Source organism: Eptesicus fuscus, chromosome 16, assembly GCF_027574615.1.
Source record: "Eptesicus fuscus isolate TK198812 chromosome 16, DD_ASM_mEF_20220401, whole genome shotgun sequence".
NCBI classification, from domain to species: Eukaryota; Metazoa; Chordata; class Mammalia; order Chiroptera; family Vespertilionidae; genus Eptesicus; species Eptesicus fuscus.
Genome location: NC_072488.1, coordinates 15,190,847 through 15,212,231, shown reverse-complemented (window position 1 = coordinate 15,212,231; position 21,385 = coordinate 15,190,847). Strand labels below are relative to the sequence as shown.

Sequence of the window (21,385 nt, the reverse complement as noted above, 5' to 3'; positions counted from 1 at the left end):
TATTGTGGCAAAAGTGAAACTGTCATAGTGAAAATTGGTACAAAAATAATATGGCTAACATAAGACTAAAGCATCACTAACAGTGGGTCCAAGGACACAAGTAATATACTGTTTTTTTTGCCTGATTACTACAGGCAATTAATCAACAATTTTGAGCATTTCTGGTTATAACTTTATTTCTGCATAGGTAAAAACACATGAACTGTAAGTCTACAAACATTAACAATTACATTTTTAAAAACATTTAAATACTTTTATAAGACAAATGAATCTAAAATCAAGGCAATCGTGAATATAATATGATGGCTCCTAAACAAATGTAAATATAACCTTACCTTGTCCTGTAACTACGACAGCTATTCCTTTTTCTAGTTCTTCAATACCTTTCTTATACCATTCCACAGCTTGCTCCTTTTGTCCTGCTTTAAAAGAGAAATAATTATTTGTATATATCACAAGTATAAAGAATAAACTAAATATCTCTCAAAGCATGCTGTTATTAGGTATACATGAAAAAGAGGCTTGTGATAAAATAAATTTGAAAACTATTACTATATGACTTCTTAGTATCTTTAGCATCTTAACATATATGTGAATCTCCAAGAGATGGACATAGACTTCAATGAAGGAAGTCTTATGAGGAAAGGAGGCCAATGTAAATGACCTGAATTTAATCTCCCCCACTTTCATCTTTAAAAAAGAAAAAAAAAGTGTTTTTTTATTGATTTCAGAGAGGAAAGGAGAGGGAGAGAGAGATAGAAACATGAATGATGAGAGAATCATCAATCAGCTGCCTCCTGGACAACCCCTACTGAGGGATCAAGCCACAAACCCAGGCACGTTCCCTGATCTGGAATCAAACCATGACCTCCTGGTTCAGAGGTCAATGCAACCTTCTGATGCAGGGGATGACACTCAACCAACTGAGCCACACCAGTCAGTGCTCCATTGTTTGAAATCTAATTTGCTATATATAGAGACCTAATTCATTCTTTCTGACTTCTGTATAGTATCCTATATCATCCTATAATTTATTTAACAACCTAAATAAAAGATACGTAGGTTGTTTCCAGTGTTTCAACATCTCAAATAAGGCTGCAATAAATGTTCTTGTGCCTGTCCCCTTATGCATATGTGCCAGTTTCTCCAAGGTATATGCTTCAGAAGTAGAACTGATGGATCACAGCTCATCACTTATTCTCTATTCACGAGAAACCTACAAACTGCTTTTTGAGTGCTTGTACCAATTTATACTTTTAATAGCAGTGTATGACAGTTCTCATTGGTTACATATGAACAAAATGTTCTCAGTTTTAATGTATTACCATAGGCAAATGAAAAGACTGATTACAAATTAATCCACAGCTCAATAATTATTCAATTACCTAATATTCTTTGGTAACAGGTAGTTGATTTACTACATTATTTAAATCTCATAAGTCAGCACAATATAAAATACATATAGATATTTCTTACCTAAAAGTAAAAGACTACAGGAGAAAGGACAGACATATAGGTCAATTGAACAGAAGAGAATGTCTGACCTACACATATATTATTGGCTGACTCTGACAAAGACGACTATGTAATTCAATGGAGAAAGAATAGCCTTCTCAAAAAATGATGCTGGGCCCTGGCTGGTGTGGCTAAGTTTGTTGAGCGTCATCCCGTGCACCAAAAGATTCCCAGTTTGATTCCCAGTCAGGGCACATGCCCGGATTGCATGGCAGGGGATGTTTAGGAGGCAGCCAATTGATGTTTCACTCTCACACTGATGTCTCTCTCTCTCTCTCTCTCTCTCTCTCTCTCTCTCTCTTTCTCTATCCCCCTCCCTCCCTCCTTCCCTCCATCTCCCTTAAAAAAAAAATTGATTTTTTAAAAAAAAGATAATGTTAAAATAATGGGTGTAGATATGAAAAAAAAGCCACCATGTGACATGCAAAAATTGAAATAGATCACACACCTACATGTAAAACCTAAGCATTTATTAAAAAATATAGACAAAATCCTTTGTAATCTTGGCTTAGAAAGAGACTTGTTAAACAGAACATAAAAATCACAAACCTTAGGAGAAAAAAACTGGACTTCACTAAAATTAAAAACTCCTGCTCTTCAAAACACAGAGTTAAGATGATAAAAAGCCACAGATTTACTGGGAGAAAATATTTGCAAAACAACAAGACTAATAAAGGACTTATAACCAGAATATATAAAGGTCTCTTAAATACAATGATAAAAAAACACACAAGTAACCCATTAAAAAAAAAATAGTGGCCAAAAGATCAAAACATACAGTTTACCAAAGAAGAGACATAAATGGCAAAGCACAAGAAAAGATGTGCTTATTAGTTGTTAGTGAAATACAAATTAAAACCACATGGTACCACTAGGTGCCTAATTAAAAAAAAATCCTCATCTGAGGAGTGAGGATACTTTGTCTATTGATTTTTAGAGAGAGTAGAAGGGAGGAGGAGGAGGGGGGGAGGGGGAGAGGGAGGGAGAAAAGGAGAGGAGAAAGAACATCAATGTGAAAGAGAAACATCTATCGGTTGCCTCCCATATGGGATTCGAACCCACAAACAAGATATGGGGCCTGAGGGAATCTAACCAACAACGTTTTGGAGCACGGTTCAATGCTCAACCAACTGAGCCAGCTGCTGAGCTGGAAATTTATTTTTTATAAAACCTGACATATACTAGTATATATATATTTTTTAGGACACAAAGTTTTCTTTAATTAATCATAGGGGGAAGGGATGCCACACTTCCACTCAATAAGAGAAACATTAAAATTTTTTTTTATTGATTTCAGAGAGGAAGGAAGAGGGAGAGAGAGAGAGAAACATCAATGATGAGAGATCACTGATCGGCTGCCTCCTGCACATCCCCCATTGGAGATGAGCCCGAAACCTGGGCATGTGCCTTTGACAGGAACCCGGGACCCTACAGTCCGCAAGCCAATGCTCTATCCACTGAGCCAAACCAGCTAGGGCAAGAGAAACAGTTTTTATCAACACAGAAGTCTTTTTTATTTTTTCCGTTAACATGCCATGAATTCATAGGGAATGGGATCCAGCAGCTCAGGCTCCTTTCCATTGGTTCTCACAAAGTGTGCTTCTCTGGGTGGAGCAGGCTGACACTTCAGTTGAACCCAGGTACCTTTTTCTTTGGCTTCCTTCCTTTTCTGATCATTTTCCTTCACATGTTTCAGAAAGCTATCTCGACTCTTAGTGTTTAATATGCTCAATATGTAAAATTCTCTTGGCAAGAATCTTGCCCTTAACTTGCTTGTTCACAAGCAAGTAGAACAGTGCCCATTCCCTTGATGTCCACAATATCACCCGTCTTGTAGATTTGTATATACTGGGTGTACAGGTTAATAATGGCGGATTTTGTAATCAAAGAAAATACGATTAATTTCAAGAGAAACATCAAAAGTGCTTTATTCAAAGTTATGTCCATCGCTAGCTACACATTTCCCCATCTTTCAGGTAATTTGTGGATACCGTCCCAATAGAATTTTTCTTTTTTTTGAGGCAAACCATTCAGAGACCCAATTTCAGAAAGTGCGTATGACAATGATCGGAACAAGTGGTAATCTGAAGGAGCAAGGTCTGGTGAATACAGCGGGTGGGTTAATACTTCCTAGGCAAGATATATATATATTTTAAATATATATTTAATATTTTTTTTTTTACAGGGAGGAAGGGAGAGGGATAGAGAGTTAGAAACATCGATGAGAGAGAAACATTAATCAGCTGCCTCCTGCATACTCTCCACTGGGTATGTGCCTGCAACCAAGGTACATGCCCTTGACCGGAATCGAACCCAGGACCCTTGAGTCTGCAGGCCGATGCTCTATCCACTGAGCCAAACTGGTTAGGGCCGTGGTCGGCAAACTGTGGCTCGCAAGCCACATGCGGCTCTTTGGCCCCTTGAGTGTGGCTCTTCCACAAAATACCACGGCCTGGTCGAGTCTATTTTGAAGAAATGACCTTAGAAGAAGTTTAAGTTTAAAAAATTTGGCTCTCAAAAGGAATTTCAATCATTGTACTGTTGATATTTGGCTCTGTTGACTAATGAGTTTGCCGACCACTGGGTTAGGGCAAGGCAAGATCTTTTAACGTGTCTTTAACTGGTTTTGAAGTGTGCGATGGTGCGTCATCATGAAGCAAAATTACTTTGCTGTGTCTTCTGGCACATTCTGGTCGTTTCACGATCAAAGCATGGTTCAAATTGATTATTTGTTGTCGGTAGCGATCAGTATTAATAGTTTCACCTGGTTTTAGAAGCTCATAATACACCACACCTTCCTAATCCCACCAAAAGCAGAGCATTGTCTTCTTTCCGAAGCGATTTGGCCTTGCAGTCGATGTTGATGGTTGACCTGGATCAACCCAGGATTTTGTGCATTTCGGAATCTCAAAATAAGTCCACTTTTCATTGCCAGTCACAATTCGATGCAAAAAAGACTTCCTTTTGTGCCGTTGAAGCAACATTTTACTGATTACTTTTCAGTTTTCCATTTCTCTTTTGTTCAGTTGATGTGGCACCCATTTCCTTCCTTTAAAATCTTTCCCATTGCTTGTAAACAATCGGAAATTGTTTGCTGAGCAACGTTTAATCTTTCTGCAAGTTGTTTTTGAGTTTGGCATGCATCTTCATCCAATAATGCTTTTAATTGTTGGTCTTCAAATTTTTTTAGTTGACCTGGACGTTCTTTGTCTTTCACATAGAAATCATCACGTTTAAAGCATTTAAACCAGCTTTCACAAGTATCTTGAGATGGAGCATGTCCACCATAAGCTTCCCAAAGTATATGGTAACTTCCAGCAGCACTTTCTTCAAAATAATGAATTAAAACTTCCCACAAATGCTTATTTTTTGGCACAAAATTCGACATTTTTAAGCGTAAAAATAGCTATGATGTTAACACCTTCAGCAAATTTGACATATGAAGTTTTGAGGCTTGCTGTCAATACAACAAAATAGCATACATATCAAATCGCATATATATCAACATATGTGTAATGCCATCTACTGAAAAAAATCCGCATTATTAACTGGTACACCTAGTATGTGGCCAAAGAAACAACTCCATGCTTTCTAAAAGGCCTAGAGAACATTTAACAGGTGCCTCTCCTCTTTCCCTTTGTGTTAGTCATTTTGGCGAATTAACTGGAAGATGGCGGTTCCTGCCAAAAGTAAAAACCCTGACATTTTAATACAAACTAACTAGGAATAATTAGAAAAATATTTTATTTAAACAATTTCTGTTCTTGAACCAAGATGGCGGCATAGTTAAACAACTAATCTGCTGCCTCACACAACAATTTCAAAAATACAACTAAAAGACAAAACATCTACCACCCAGAACCACGGGAAAGCTGGCTGAGTGGAAGATATACAGCTAAGAAGAGAAAGGAGCACAAACGCTGAAAAGCTGAGGTACGGAGGCACGCGAATCGGGCCGGCGGCGGGCGGCTTTTCTTCAACCCGCAGGGAGACAAGCTTCCGATCACTCTGAAATCCAGTTTCTGGGGACACTCGGGGGACCCAGACACCTACGGGGAGAAGCTGGACTCTCGGCCATCGGGTCGGAAAGTGAGAGTGACTTTTTTGCAGTGGTGCACCCAGCAATCATTGTTTACTGCGCTGGAGCGCTGGGCGCAGGGACTTGGAAACGTGGAAAGGCAGAGAGGGCTGACGGCAGCCATCGCCGTTGGCCACGCCCCAGCCTAGTGACGCCCTGAGACCCCGCCCAGCCCTGAGGCCCCGCCCCGCACATTCTACAAACCCGCCCAGGCTCCACACAGCGGCTTTTGCATATAAATGGCCTGTTCTGTGACAGCTCAACCAAATTAACTGTAGCTCTAGTCAGACTGCTCCAAATCCGCCCAAGCAAAGGAGGAGAAAACTAGCCCTTGCTGTAGCTCCTGCTGGGGGACACACAATACACAAGGGTACACCAAGAGTGTCCACCTCAAGTAACTGGGAGGCTGACCCGTTGAACCAATAGGACACCTAGTACACAAAGCTACCCTACCAACTCAGAGAAGCAGCGAAAATGAGAAGGCAAGGAAACAGATCCCAAACCAAAGAAATGGAGGAGAACAAGCAACTGGACATAGAGTTCAAAACCACGGTTATAAGGTTTTTCAAGAATTTCATGGAAAAGGCCGATAAATTCCATGAGGACCAACTAGAAATTAAACATACACTGACTGAGATAAAAAATATTATACAGAGACCCAAAAGCAGACTAGAGGATTGCAAGAATCAACTCAAAGATTTGGAATACAAAGAGGCCAAGGACACTCCTCCAGAGAAGCATGAAGAGAAGAGAATTCAGAAAGTTGAAGATAGTGTAAGAAGCCTCTGGGACAACTTCAAGCGAACCAACATCAGAATTATGGGGGTGCCAGAAGAAGAGAGAGAGCAAGATGCTGAAAACCTATTTGAAGAAATAATGAACGAAAACTTCCCCCACCTGATGAAAGAAATAGACTTACAAGTCCAGGAAGCGCACAGAACCCCAAACAAAAGGAATCCAAAGGGGACCACACCAAGACACATCATAATTAAAATGCCAAGAGCAAAAGACAAAGAGAGAATCTTACAAGCAGCAAGAGAAAAACAGTTAGTTACCTACAAGGGAGCTCCCATACGATTATCAGCTAATTTCTCAACAGAAACCATGCAGGCCAGACGGGAGTGGCAAGAAATATTCAAAGTGATGAATAGCAGGAACCTACTACCAAGACTACTCTACCCAGCAAAGTTATCATTCAGAATTGAAGGGCAGATAAAGAGCTTCACAGATAAGAAAAAGCTAAAGGAGTTCATCACCACCAAACCAGCATTATATGAAATGCTGAAAGGTATTCTTTAAAAAGAGGAAAAAGAAGAAGAAAGATAAAAATTATGAACAACAAATACATATCTATCAACAAGTGAATCTAAAAGTCAAGTGAATTAAAAATCTGAGGAACAGAATAAACTGGTGAACTTAATAGAATCAGAGGCCTAGAATGGGAGTGGATTGATAATTCTCAGGGGGAAAGGGGTGTCTGTGTGGGGAGTATGGGAAGAGACTGGACAAAAATCATACACCTATGGATAAGGACAGTGGGAGGGAGGGGGGGAGATAAGGGCAGAGGGGGGTGGGAACTGAGTGGTGGGGAGATATGTGGGGAAAAAGGAGAAACAACTGTAATCTGAACAATAAAGATTCATTAAAAAAAAATAAACAATTTCTGTTCTTGATGTTAGATTCTTCAGCCCCACAACATCCTGAGAAACTGGAGCTCTTTGATACAACCTTACTGTTAAGTCCTACATTTTTGAACCACACCTAGACAACCTGCAGCACTGTATGCAGTCTCGATATGCAGTCTTATCAAGTGAAACATGTTAGATCATGTTCTGGTTAATCCAAAAGAACCACTGTGTGAAACATGTTAGATCATGTTCTGGTTAATCCAAAAGAACCACTGTTACAACTTCCTCTTTTCTCCCAAGTATCCAAGGGGTCCTATATCTATCTCTAAATCTACATCTATCTATCTATCTATCTATCTATCTATCTATCTATCTATCTATCTATGGCTAATATGCAGTATCCCCTTGGGAGTTCGACCAGGAGTTTGATCACTCGCTAAGACGTGCACTGACCACCAGGGGATAGTGTGGACTACCAGGGGGCAGTGCAGAACGAAGGAAGGCCCCTGGCCAGCAGCCAGCAGCCAGGGAAGGAAGGCCTTGGCCGACAGCCAGAAGGAAGACCCCATCGACCTGATAACCAGCCAGGCCTAAGGACCCTACCCATGCACCAATTTTGTGCACCAGGCCTCTAGTTAGCATTATACTAGTAAAACAGAACCTGCTTAGTATAAAACAAAACGTATAAAATTATGAATCTGTTCAACTAAACTCTGTTCTTGGTTCTGCTATGGTGAGTTTACTCTTTTTTAAAAAAATATTTTTTTATTGATTTTAGAGAAGGGAGAGAGAGATAGAAACATCAATGATGAGAATCACTGATTGGCTGCCTCCTGCACACCCCCTACTGGGGATTGAGCCTGCAACCCAGGCATGCTCCCTTGACTGGAATCAAACCTGGGACCCTTTAGTCCACAGGCCAATGCTCTATGCACTAAGCCAAACCAGCTAGGGCTACTCTTTAAATTTCAGTTTCTCCATATATAGATATCATAGGTTGTCAGTTTTCCAAAGATGTTCAATAATTTAAAAAAACAGTACATTTAGAAACTAAGTCAAGTTGCTAAGGGGAATGGCAATGCATGACATTACAAGCCCCTTAATGGTTTACCACAGAGTTAGAAAACCTTTAAAGACTGCATATTGCACTAGCTGGTTTGGCTCAGTGGGTAGAGCGTTGGCCCGTGGACTGAAGGGTCCTGGGTTTGTGCAGGAGGCAACCAATCGATGTGTTTCTCTCACATGGATATTTCTCTGTGTTTCCCTCTCTCTAAAAAACCAATGGAAAGATCCTCCGGTGAGGACTAAAAATAAAAAAAAGACTGCATATCAAATTAATTTCTATTTGTTCATATATATTTTAATGCAGTGGGAAAGAGGGAGAATGAAATTCTCTTAGAATTAAGTTTTGTTCTGTCTAGGATAGCTGAGAGGCAAATAGACTTGAAATGTGAACTCTTACAACTATTGGATTATGGCTCAAATACAACAACTTCCTATATGCAAAAGAAAAACTTTAAATAGAAAAAAAAACATGACAATATAAACTCAGTTTTACTTCATTTATAAAGGAAAATGAATATATAACTATTTTGTTTCAGTTTTATTTTTTTAATATATTTTATTGATTTTTTACAGAGAGGAAGGGAGAGGGATAGAAAGCTAGAAACATCGATGAGAGAGAAACATCGATCAGCTGCCTCCTGCACACCCGCTACTGGGGATGTGCCCGCAACCAAGGTACATGCCCTTGACCGGAATCGAACCTGGGACCTTTCAGTCCGCAGGCCAACGCTCTATCCACTGAGCCAAACCGGTTTTGGCTCAGTTTTAACTAATTTATTTTAGCCTATGATGCATCGGTTGTAGAATTCAAACTAAGGAGTTATCATAGACCATTTCTGATGTCCTCTTTAGAAACTAAAGCATACCTCCTTCTATATGCCTCCCTTCTCACTACTGCATTTGACTAGCCAAAAAAAAAGAAAAGAAACTAAAGCATAAATAAAGCAAAAACCTTTGAACAGAGAAACATTATCAGTAGAAAAAAGGTAAAATATGAGTTACATAGATTGCTGAACCTATTTATACTTAAAAAACTACTTAAGATGATTTAAATATAATAGATATAGGCATATATATAATACTCAAAGATAAGTCACCAGCCTGAAACCCAAGGTCTGAATTCTACTTCTGTCACTTATCCCTCACACAGAACTGATTTCTCTTTAAATCTAAAAGTCCAGGCTCCTTTTTTTCATACTTAGGTTTTCCTCGACCTCTCCTCTTATCCTACCTCCAACACCCATAACCCAGCGTTAAGCTAAAATTTCCTTGTATTTTCTGGCATTCTCCTCCTAAACACAACAAATAACCTACCCTTAAACATATTTCCTCTATCCTATAATATCTTTGACCTAAATTAGTCAACTTCAGAGGACCCTGTAAGAATAGGCTACTGCAATAAAACAGTGCTTCTCTAGGAAGGACTGATGGGACCCTTCTTCATCCTCCCAAGAGAACCCTGGATGTTCCTAAGAGGTGGTCAAGAATGAAGCAGTTAACAGAACACTTCCTTCCACAAATAGCTGGCATTCTTTTCTTAAATGTCTCCTCTTTCTTGAACTCTCTTAACCTTTGCTCTGTCCAAAACCTTGAATATCTGTCTCTATCCTTATAACCTACTTCTCACTCTCAGACCCCACAAAGGAAATAGGTTTCAACAAAACAGAAATTCTAGAACAGTTTCTGGAGTTGGTAGTGGAGAGAAAGACTACAAATGAAGTGCAGATTGGTATTAAAAAAAGAAAAAGAAAAAAAGACAGCTCCCTGGTGTGGCTCAGTGGTTGAGTGACAAACCAATGAACCAGGAAGTCATAGGTTACAAGGCTCCATCCCCAGTGAGGGGCATCTAGGGGGCAGTCGATAGATGATTCTCACCATTGATGTTTCTATCTCTTTCCCTTTCCCTTCCTCTCTGAAATCAATAAAATATATATACATATATATATATATATGTATATATATTTTATATATATAAAAAGGACAATGCAAGTGAGTACTTAACTGAGGTGTGGTGGAAAAGTGTTCTTTGGTAGTTAGAGGGACAAGATCTCAGCATTTATTTACCGTCTTCCATAAAAACATTTACATTACCAATTAGCAAAGGTTTGGAATCACTGAGGTTTGAGCCTCAGTCTGTTCATCTGTGAAATGATGACACTAACAGCACCTTCACCTCACAGGGTAATTGAGAGGATTAACTAGATGACACATGCAAAGCTAAGAGCACAGTACCTGGTACATAGAAAGACTAACGTACATTATCTTAAAATCTTTACGTTTTATTGTAAAGGGATATGTATAAGTTATCCTTCTCATTCGTTTAACATTTCAATGTAGACACTCAGAGCTACCTTGGAATACTGATTTGGATAACATTAACCAGGGGCAAAAGTTTTATGCTAAAATAGAACTTCACTGAAAAAATACTTAGTAGTCCTTACATGGATAAAGTGACTGTCATTAAACTTTACAAAATGCAAATTCAGCTGTAATCACATGCAGCTGTTCCTTTCAAAATTAAGTCATTATTTGTCCTCTCCCCCCCCCTCCCCCAGTACTACAGTAGTCTGCTTTCATTAAAAGCCTTTTAACAAGTCACAGCTTCTTCGATATCAAAACCTTTTGGGAACCTGGCTCAGAGGAAGCCACACACTGTTCGCAGTGCTGGAAGGGATCCGTGTGGTCACCCTAGGACAACTGTCACCTGTCACCCAGCACGTCTGGAGGTCCAACAGGGACTTGGGTCATGAGAAGTGTGAGAAAAGGCTGGTGTCTGAAACAGAGTCGACAGCTAGGGTGCCCCGAAAAGGGAGAGGTTCTAACTGAGAATCGCCGAGGATGAAGGTCTGACTGCGGGGAAGCAGTCTCCCGGGGAGGAGCAGTTCTAGGGGTGCACCGCCGGCTCCCGCAGGAAAGGGTCGCAGTGTGGAGCCCTCCCGCGGCTGCCCCAAGGCTTTCTCCCTGGCGGCGCCGCCGCCCCCGCCCCCGCCCCCAGCCCTCCAGGTACCTTTCTGGTCCTCGTCGATGCGCAGGGCCACGGAGATGTACTCGAAGGCCTGTTTGTGGAAGGCTCGGACGAGCTCGGCCTCCGCGCCCGGCACCGGCAGCGGGGGTGAGGCCGAGGCCGGCGCGGTCGGGGAGCTCCTCTTGGCGGCCATGAGGGCGCGAGAGAAGCGCTGGCAGAGCCACGCGAAGAGGAGCCCCAGGTGGAAGGCGACTAGACGCAGCAGCGCGAAGCCTACGACCAGCGGGTAGGAGAAGTAGTACAGGTTCCGCTTATGCGGCGACTCCGGCGGAGGGGCCGGCCTGGGGGCGGGCCGGGCGGGGGCCGGGCAGGGGGGCGGAGGCCTGGGAGGCACCGGGCTGCTGGGGCCGCCGGAGCCTTTCTTCTTCCCTCGTCCACCCGGAGAATTCATCCACAACTCCCACTGCCGCCGCCGCCATAACCCGCCTCCCGCACACCGACGGCGACCAAATGACGGCAGCGGCCACTGGGACGGCGAGGGCCGCAGAGCCCCGCGCGCCGGCCGGTCCCGGGAGCTCGGCACCTTCGCGCCCCGCCCGCCCGCCGGCCCCGCCCCTTTCTCTGCGTGCGGCCCAGAGCACAACCCCTTCTCCGCTTCCCGAGGTCGGTGGCTTCGGCCCCTCCCTCTCTCTGTCCTCTCGGCCGCCTCTAGTAGCTCAGAGCCGCGGCCGCGCGTGCACGCCCTCCCGTCTCTTTCTCCGGCGCGCGCGCGCGCACGCCGCCGTCTTTGTTGCCCAGAGCTCCTAGTGCGCGTGTGCGGCGTTCTCCCTTCGGCCCTTTCTCCGTGGAACTACAGCTCCCAGTGTGCAGTTCGGTTCTACGCCGTCGTCAAGGGCCGACGCCCGGCCGACTTCACTGCGCCTGGGAGCTCCTTAGCTGGCGACCTTGTATCCCCAGTTCACAGCAAAGGACCGCTGAGGTTTGAGGTCGTTCTGCTTGCTCGCAGGGCCTGTATCTCGGAGTGTTATCGTTTTAATTATTTACTTCAGTTTTGTCTCAAAGGATGATTAATCTGAGTTCCATCTCAGAAGCAGTGGGTACCAATCTGGGAATTACCTGAAAGGGAAACAATTGTAGAGACCAAAACGAAAATGCTAGCTCAATGGATGAAGTCAACGATTCCAGAGGTTTAACTAAATTAGTACGTGTTTAGATGAAGAATTAATTTATTAGAGTTAAGGGAATTCTTAAATTTTGCACAGTAATTGTCCTATAGTTTACTGAGGAATCCACAGTTATCCCCTTCCCCCCCCTTTTTTTAAAATATATTTTATTGATTTTTTACAGAGAGGAAGGGAGAGGGATAGAGAGTTAGAAACATCGATGAGAGAGAAACATTGATCAGCTGCCTCCTGCACACACCCCCACTGGGGATGTGCCTGCAACCAAGGCACATGCCCTTGACCAGAATCGAACCCGGGACCCTTGAGTCCGCAGGCCGACTCTCTATCCACTGAGCCAAACCGGTTTCGGCCCCTCCCCCCTTTTAATCTATCCCCGAACCCTCCTTTGGGGATCCACCTACTCACCTCTGCTGCCTGTATTCTAATGAACTGCAAGCACAAAACCCCACCTCCCAGATCACAGAGGTGGAAATGCTAGGTCAATCAATTATACTCTCCTAGGAATCTTGGATGGAGACACACAAGAATAGAAGGTAGGAACTGAGTAAGAGCTAGTCCATCAGTTCATCTCACTGAGAGCCCCAGAGATGCCAGGTTCCTAAACTGGTCACTTGACATAACCTAGCCAATAAGCTATTCAATCTATTTCTCTATTTCTGTTCCTCTATCTCTCAATACATTTTTATTGATTTCAGAGAGGAAGGGAGAGGGGAGAGAGAGAGAGAAACATCAATGATGAGAGAGTCCCATTGACTGGCTGCCTCCTGCACACCCCACATTGGGGATCGAGCCTGTGGCCTGAATGGGAATCAAGCTGTGACCACCTGGTTCATAGATCAACACTCAACCACTGAGCCATGCCAGCTGGGTACTACCGTGGGTTCTGAATCCAAACACAAAGATCATAACTGGTGTGTAGGATGCTGAAAAAGTTTTGGATATATAATGGTGATAGTTGCACAGCATTATGAATGTAATTTATGCTACTGAATTGTACACTAGAAGTGTTTAAAATGGCATATTTTATGTTATATATATTTTACCACAAAAAAAACACATTAAACTTTTCTTTAAAACCCTTAAAAACAAAACAAACACAAAGATCATAACTGGTGTAGTTACACATTTTGGCTAGTTTTTCCTGGAATTTCTGTCTTGGGTACTATTGCCTTCCCGGGGTGAAGGACGTCAATGACCATTTGTTTCCGCTGAAGTAGTCTGCTGGTCATGGACTTCCTGTTCTGGATAGTTACTGTGTCATTCATACTAAAAGTTGATCCTTTGATGCTGATGCCGGTGACCCAAAGTCCACACTTTAAGAACTATGGCTCAGGCGACACAATGGCGGCCTGGAACGTGCTCGGCGCAGTTCCCCCGGCGGTCTCCGGCTGAGGGGACGGCTCCACTCGCTGCCGAGCACGGACAGACGAGCCCCTGGGAGACATGGGGTGGGAGACTCCGTGCTTGCTGACCTCCGAGTCCTTCAAGAATCTCAATGTCCCGAAGCGGCCAGGTGCGCACGCTCGGCGACTGGCCACCGTTGCAGACCCAAGGGCCGACGCAGCGACACCGGACCAGCCCACCGCCGGGCACCAGGCACACCGGAGCCTTGCCGAGCCCGCCGCCCAACGAGTTCTGCGGCAGCCGCCCTGGAGCTCTGAGAAAATGACCGAAGGAATTGCTGAGAGGGAATTGACCAACAGGAATTGGGATCAAGAAGACGAAACCCCGCTGAGACCCGAGTCCAGGCGAGGCTGCGAGCCCCTGGGCTCAGATGTGGTCACACGCCTCTGGGTCTAGGTGAGGCCTCACGCCCCTGGGTTTGGGTGAGGCCACGCGCCCCTGGGTCCAGGTGAAGCTGGATTCCGGGTTCGGGTGAGGCCATGTGCCCCTGGGTCCGGGTGAATCTGAACCCTGGGTCCGGGTGAGGCCGTGGGCCCCTGGATCTGGGTAAGGCTGGGTCCCGAGTCCGGGTGAGGCCGTGCGCCCCTGGATCCGGGTGAGACCACACGACCAGGGGTCTGAGAGAGGTAACGTGCCCCTGGGTCCGGGTGAGGCCATGTGCCCCTGGGTCCGGGTGAAGCTGAACCCTGGGTCCGGGTGAGGCCGTGGGCCCCTGGATCCGGGTAAGGCTGGGTCCCGAGTCCGGGTGAGGCCGTGCGCCCCTGGATCCGGGTGAGACCACGCGACCAGGGGTCTGAGAGAGGTAACGCGCCCCTGGGTCCGGGTGGCTTCGTGCACCTAGGTCCAGGTGAGGCCACGTGCCCCTAGGTCTGGGAGAGGCCACGCACCCCTAGGTCCGGGCGAGACCATGTGTCCCTGGATCCGGGTGGGGCCTCGTGCACCTAGGCCCAGGTGGGGCCGCGTGCCCCTGGGTCTGGGGGAGGCCAGGCGTCCCTGGGTCCGGGTGAGACCGTGTGTCCCTGGATCCGGGTGAGGCCTCGTGCACCTAGGCCCGGGTGAGGCCACGTGCCCCTGGGTCTGGGAGAGGCCAAGCGTCCCTGGGTCCGGGTGAGACCATGTGTCCCTGGATCCGGGTGAGGCCTCGTACACCTAGGCCCGGGTGAGGCCACGTGCCCCTGGGTCTGGGAGAGGCCAAGCGTCCCTGGGTCCGGGTGAGACCATGTGTCCCTGGATCTGGGTGAGGCCTCGTGTACCTAGGCCCGGGTGAGGCCACGTGCCCCTGGGGCTGGGAGAGGCCAAGCGTCCCTGGGTCCGGGTGAGACCATGTGTCCCTGGATCCGGGTGAGGCCTCGTGCACCTAGGCCCGGGTGAGGCCACGTGCCCCTGGGTCTGGGAGAGGCCAAGCGTCCCTGGGTCCGGGTGAGACCATGTGTCCCTGGATCTGGGTGAGGCCTCATGCACCTAGGCCCGGGTGAGGTAACGTGCCCCTGGGTCTGGAGGAGGCCAAGCGCGCCTGGGTCCGGGTGAGACCATGTGTCCCTGGATCCGGGTGAGGCCTCGTGCACCTAGGCCCGGGTGAGGCCACGTGCCCCTGGGTCTGGGAGAGGACAAGCGTCCCTGGGTCCGGGTGAGACCATGTGTCCCTGGATCCGGGTGAGGCCTCGTGCACCTAGGCCCGGGTGAGGCCACGTGCCCCTGGGTCTGGGGGAGGCCAAGCGCGCCTGGGTCCGGGTGAGACCATGTGTCCCTGGATCCGGGTGAGGCCTCGTGCACCTAGGTCCAGGTGAGGCCACGTGCCCCCGGGTCTGAGAGAGGCCACGCACCCCTGGGTCCGGGCGAGACCATGTGTCCCTGGATCCGGGTGAGGCCTCGTGCACCTAGGCCCGGGTGAGGCCACGTGCCCCTGGGGCTGGGAGAGGCCAAGCGTCCCTGGGTCCGGGTGAGACCATGTGTCCCTGGATCTGGGTGAGGCCTCATGCACCGAGGCCCGGGTGAGGCCACGTGCCCCTGGGTCTGGGAGAGGCCAAGCGTCCCTGGGTCCGGGTGAGACCATGTGTCCCTAGATCCGGGTGAGGCCACGTGCCCCTTAGTCCGGGTGAAGCCGTGCCCCTGGGTCCGGCTGAGACCAAACCAGAGGGAGTCGGACCTCCGTTACCACCATTTGTCCACCATCCAGAGCTGAGGGGTCAGTGCTGACATGTACACATAAGGAACTGGTGGACATTGAAATTGGGTCTCAAAAGAACTGTTGGTCCAGAAAGAAACTCACTACAGACTGATTCATTTGTCTGTCAGCATAACTATTATTGCTTGTCTCACATTCAGTTCTTATAAGTATATATCTAGTGACATATGATCTCGCTCATCTAGGGGAAATGATGAACAACATAGACTGAGGAACAAGAACAGAACCAGAAGCAAGGAGGCATCGATCGGACTATCGGGCCTCAGAGGGAGGATAGAGGAGGGTGGGGGGAGGGGGAGAGTTCAACCAAAGGACTTGTATGCATGCATATGAGCCTATCCAACGGTTAAGTTCAACAGGGAGTTGGGGCATGCGTGGGGAGGGGGGGGATGGGAATGGGGGGATGAGGACAAATATGTGACACCTTAATCAATAAAGAAATTTAAAAAAAAAAAAAAAAAAAAAAAAAAAGTTGATCCTTAAGCAGCCAGAGAGGAAAAGAGACCCACTCTTCTCTGGCAAGTCGTATCAACTCAAACTGGTATTAATCTTCTTGATTAATCCTTCCCTTACCATCTCCAGCAGACAAATCTTATTTTTTCCCTTTTTATTTAATTTATTGGGAAGGAATTTGAGGCTCTAAAAGTCTGTTACTGCTCAACATAACGTATTAGTTAATGACACACACTACTTCTGGGTCTTAAGAGAAAAATCTAGGCTTTCAGAGAAAAACAATTTTATGTAGTCTGTTTATATCTTATTAATTATGACAAATATGTTTTTAGCCCCTGAAGGATGAGTTATTTTTCATTCCTGGTCATACAGGTGTTGAGTTTCCAGCCTCTGGTTTCCCATTTGCTAACTCTGCTGGTTGTGCTTAATATTGACTGCTTTTCTGTACCTTGGCCATTTTTTTTTTTTTTTTTTGTATGGTAAAAGTATGGATTAGAGTCAGAAAGACTGCCCAGCCGGTGTGGCACAATGGTTGAGCATTGAGCCATGAACCAGGAGGTCATGGTTCAATTCCCAGTCAGGGAATATGCCTGGGTTATGGGCTTGATCCCCAGTTGGGGGCGTGCAGGAGGCAACCAATCAGTGATTCTCTGTCATCATTGATGTTTCTCTCTCCCTCTCCCTTCCTCTTTCTTATATCAATAAAAACATTTATTTTTTTTCTTTATTAAGGTATTACATATGTGTCCTTCCCCCATTGTCCCCCCCCCCCCCACTCATGCCCTCACCTCCCTGGTGTCTGTGTCCATTGGTTAGGCTTATATGTATGCATACAAGTCCTTTGGTTGATCTCTTCCTCTTACCCCCACCCTCCCCTGCCTTCCCTCTGAGGTTTGAAGGTCTGATTGATACTTCTCTGTCTCTGGGTCTGTTTTTGTTCATCAGTTTATGTTGTTCATTAAATAAAAACATTTTTTTTTTTTAAAAGAGGCCTTAGCTGGTTTGGCTCAGTGGATAGAGCATTGGCCTCTGGATCTGAAGGGTCCCAGGTTCGATTCTGGTCAAGGGCACATGCCCCGGTTGCGGGCTCTATCCCCAGTAGGGGTGTGTAGGAGGCAGCCAATCAGTGATTCTCTCTCATCACTGATATTTCTATCTCTCTGAAATCAATAAAAATATATTTAAATTAAATAGATAAATAACAAATAAATAGAGTCAGAAAGACCTGGCTTGGTATTCTGGCCCTGTCACTTATTAGTTGCATGATATGGAACAGGTTCTTTAACTAGTTAACTCCTTTGTGAAACGGGTGGAATAAAAATTAGATTACAAAATGAAAGAATACATCTAAAACCTCCAGCATAATACCCATAACAGAAGAGGGCTCAATAAATTTTGGTTTTGTCTCTTACAATTACAAAGCCATTCCAGAATTCAGACTCTACTGGGATCTCAATTTTGAGTAATTTCAGTCCACATTTTCTGCCTCTTGGAATTGCATCCCAGTCAAACCCATTTTCTTAATTAACATCTTCCTAAGTTTGTCTCAAGGGAAACAGTGCCTGGATTTTACCCTGGCCTTACAATCTGCCTGGACAGAAGATACTAACCTTCTCAGCCATTTAACCTACAGTTTGACAGCCTCCCTGTTTTCAGATGGTGAGAACTTGGAGAACACTTAATCTTGAGCGGAATCTGGGCCAGTTTCACCAGGACAAAAAGGAGGAGCAGAGCACTGTGCTAACTAATTCAGGACATTCAGTCACTTTATCACTTTAATCCATTAATCTAATTACAAAGTGACTAGGACCGAATAGTTTTTTGGATATTTTAGCTCTACTTCTCTCCTAAGGCACCCTTTAAACCTTCAGCTTGAAAGATTCTGGATTATTTGAAGTATATATAAAATACCTCTTTTAAATTAAAAGAAGAGTAAAATAAAATGGCAAACCTAGAACCAAACAGAGGAGGTGACTGATCCTGAAAAAAAGACAGAAAACTTGAAAGAAAAACCAATTAAAAGACAGAGTTGAAGGCAAGGGATAGGAGGAGTATAGTAACGATTAGGCGACTATTATCCTGTATCTGTGTTAATAAGCAAAAACACAACTGTGGACAATTATTTCCCTGTATTGAGTCCACATTGTGGTGCATATTATTGATTCACTTGTTCAACAAATAGGTATTATGCATAGACAACATGTCTGGCAATGAGTAAGGTGCCAGGATTATAATAGAGAATAAGATCAAGTTTATAGTCTATTGCAGTGGCCAAAAAACTCAAATAGGAACCAGCAAGAGTGGTCACACATAGCATATGAGTTCCATGTATGGGTGTGAAATTCAAAACTCCATATATGATGGGAATGATGAAGCTGAAAGAGTAGCATCTCTGTATTAGATGGGACAGCTGTTACTCAGCTCCATCTGATTTTTGCCTTTTAGGAATGATGGTCTCCTATTGCCAGATTAAAAAAATTTTTTTTAAAATTTTTCAATTAGTTTACAGTCAACATTATTTGCATTAGTTTCAGGTGTGCAGCCTAGTGGCGCTCCCTTCTTAAAGTGTGTTGCCAGATTTTTAAAACCAGAATTTCAAGAGAAACCAGAATTCTGATTTTTATGTGAATCTATTGCTTAATTGATATTGCCTCAAAATTTAAAAACAAACTAACAAAACAGACACTAGTTTGAAATTCTCTAATTACAGAGGATTTGTTACTGGTGAAAGTATGAATGAGCTCATAGTTTTGAAATAGTAGTAGGTGTAGGAGTAGAAATTGTTACTTAACCTGCTCAACTTGACTTTTAAAGTTATGATTTTGTGGAAGCATAAGCAGAGTCAGTTGATACAGAACTATAAATGAATATCCTAAAATGGCAATCTAGATTATCAGAGGGTGTACACTCTAAACCAAGTACGTGGAAATATGAATATAATTTTACAATTCTATATTTATGGTGGGCATGATTACTCTAGTGCACACGAAAAGCAGAGTAATGGGAATTGTTAGCACGATGAATATTGGAAACATAAAAGGAGTTGTCTGTTTTCGAGCATGGTTTCTATCAGCTGCAGCAATTTCAGAAAATTTTCTTTATCCTCGAGACCCTCCTCCACATCTTTTTAAAAAAATATATATTTTATTGATTTTTTTCTACAGAGAGGAAGGGATAGGGATAGAGAGTTAGAAACATCGATGAGAAACATCCATCACCTGCCTCCTGCACACTCCCTACTGGGGATGTGTCCGCAACCAAGATACATGCACTTGACCGGAATCAAACCCAGAATCCTTCAGACCACAGGCCAATGCTCTATCCACTGAGCCAAACAGGTTTAGAGCTCTCCTCCACATCTTGTTGGATAAGCTTAATTCCTATATTCTGGTAAGGAAGCCTGAGTTTCTCCATTTGTCTTCATTAACGTGTCAGTCTATGTTATGTCCACCCCGACCCTCTTAGCTTTGCTTAAATTTTTATTCTTTGTTCAACACCACTCCAAAGATACCTATTTACATTTTTCTCAATCTCATGTGAACTCCTCCAGAATTTATGCTTCAGCATTCCTCTGAACCTTTTAAAAATTATTTATTTTTAATTTTTAAATATATTTTTATTGACTTCTGAGAGGAAGGGAGAGGGAGAGATAGAAACATCAATGATGAGAGAGCATCATTGACTGGGTACCTTCTGCACGACACATCCCACACTTGGGATCAAGCCCACAACCAGGGCACATGCCCTGACCAGGAATTTAACTGCGACCTCCTGGTTCTTAGGAGCCACACCATCTTAACCTTAAATCAATCATTATCTACTACTGTCATTTATATGTATCACTTATATGTCTGATCTTTGCTGAACAAAAACACAAATTTATGAGGGTAGGCACTGTAATTTTTATATATCTTAAACTCCCTGAGAGTTTAAGATTCCCCAGATCATCCTCCAGGTTTGATTTGCTAGGAGGACTTACAGGATTCAGAATATAGTCATACTCACAGCTTGATTTATTACAGCAAAAAGATATAAAGCAAAATCAGCCAAGGGAAAAAGCACACGGGGCAAAATCTGGAGGAAATAAAACTCCAGCTTCTGAGTCTTCTCTCCTTGGACTCACACAGGCCACACTTAATTCCTCTAGCAATAAGTTCTGACAACACATGTGAAATGTTGTCAACCAGGGCCACTCATCAGAAACTCAGTGCTTGGGTTTTTGTTGCGGTTGATCATGTAGGCAACCTTTGCCTAAGACATACCTTAATTCCAGACTCCTAGAAGGAATATTCAGGTGCTTGACATAAATCATATTGTTTGCAGAAACAGTTTAGGCACAGTCAGTCACTCATCATTTAGGGAAAGTTTATATCAGTGTAGGGAACTGTTTAATATTCAAGTATGAGTTCAGAAGAGCTAAGCTATTTGCTTAATTTCACATGGCAAACAAGTGAAGGAACCAGGTTTTAATATTTATTCCCAAATCAGTGTTTCTCTACTCCACATATTGTATTTTTTCTAAATAGGTATTGCCTGTCTAATAGGTTAATGTTTTATAAATGGAATTTGCACCAAGTATGTAAAAAGGAGGTCAAGCACAGTAGATTTTCTTTGATTCTAGATTCTAGAATTCTAGTTCTAGAATTTCTAATTACTATCTTAAGACTCCAAGAAAGACTGGAAGTCTTAGAGAGTAGAACTTTGGTACCATTGCTTGCTTTCCGTTTATATTCACTCCTTTTGAAAGTGTATTTGTCAAATATAACAAACAAACGGATACCAAGATGAATAAGATCTTTGCCTCTGAAGAGCTCACAGTCTAATTGTGTTTAAAGAAAATATAAGGCAGAATGAGGTAAATACCATAATAGAAGCAGATGAGAAGAGTCCAGAACAGTTTGATACAAG

General features: G+C 44.1%; 1 protein-coding gene across 4 annotated transcripts in view; it reads right to left on the bottom strand.

Moving 5' to 3' along the window:
• SPAST (spastin) overlaps positions 1-11,903 on the bottom strand; it is a 48,959-nt gene extending 37,056 nt beyond the window's left edge. The window contains exons 1-2 of one of the 4 annotated variants that reach the window (XM_054728360.1): positions 11,294-11,903; positions 336-422 (exon numbers count right to left, since the gene is read on the bottom strand). In XM_054728360.1, the coding sequence (XP_054584335.1) occupies positions 336-422; positions 11,294-11,702 (496 nt within the window). In that variant the 5' untranslated portion in view covers positions 11,703-11,903. The remainder of the gene's footprint in view (positions 1-335; positions 423-11,293) is intronic. The other 3 variants (XM_054728359.1, XM_008162259.3, XM_028140147.2) reach the window with 3 other exon arrangements.
• Between the last annotated feature and the right edge of the window lie 9,482 nt (positions 11,904-21,385).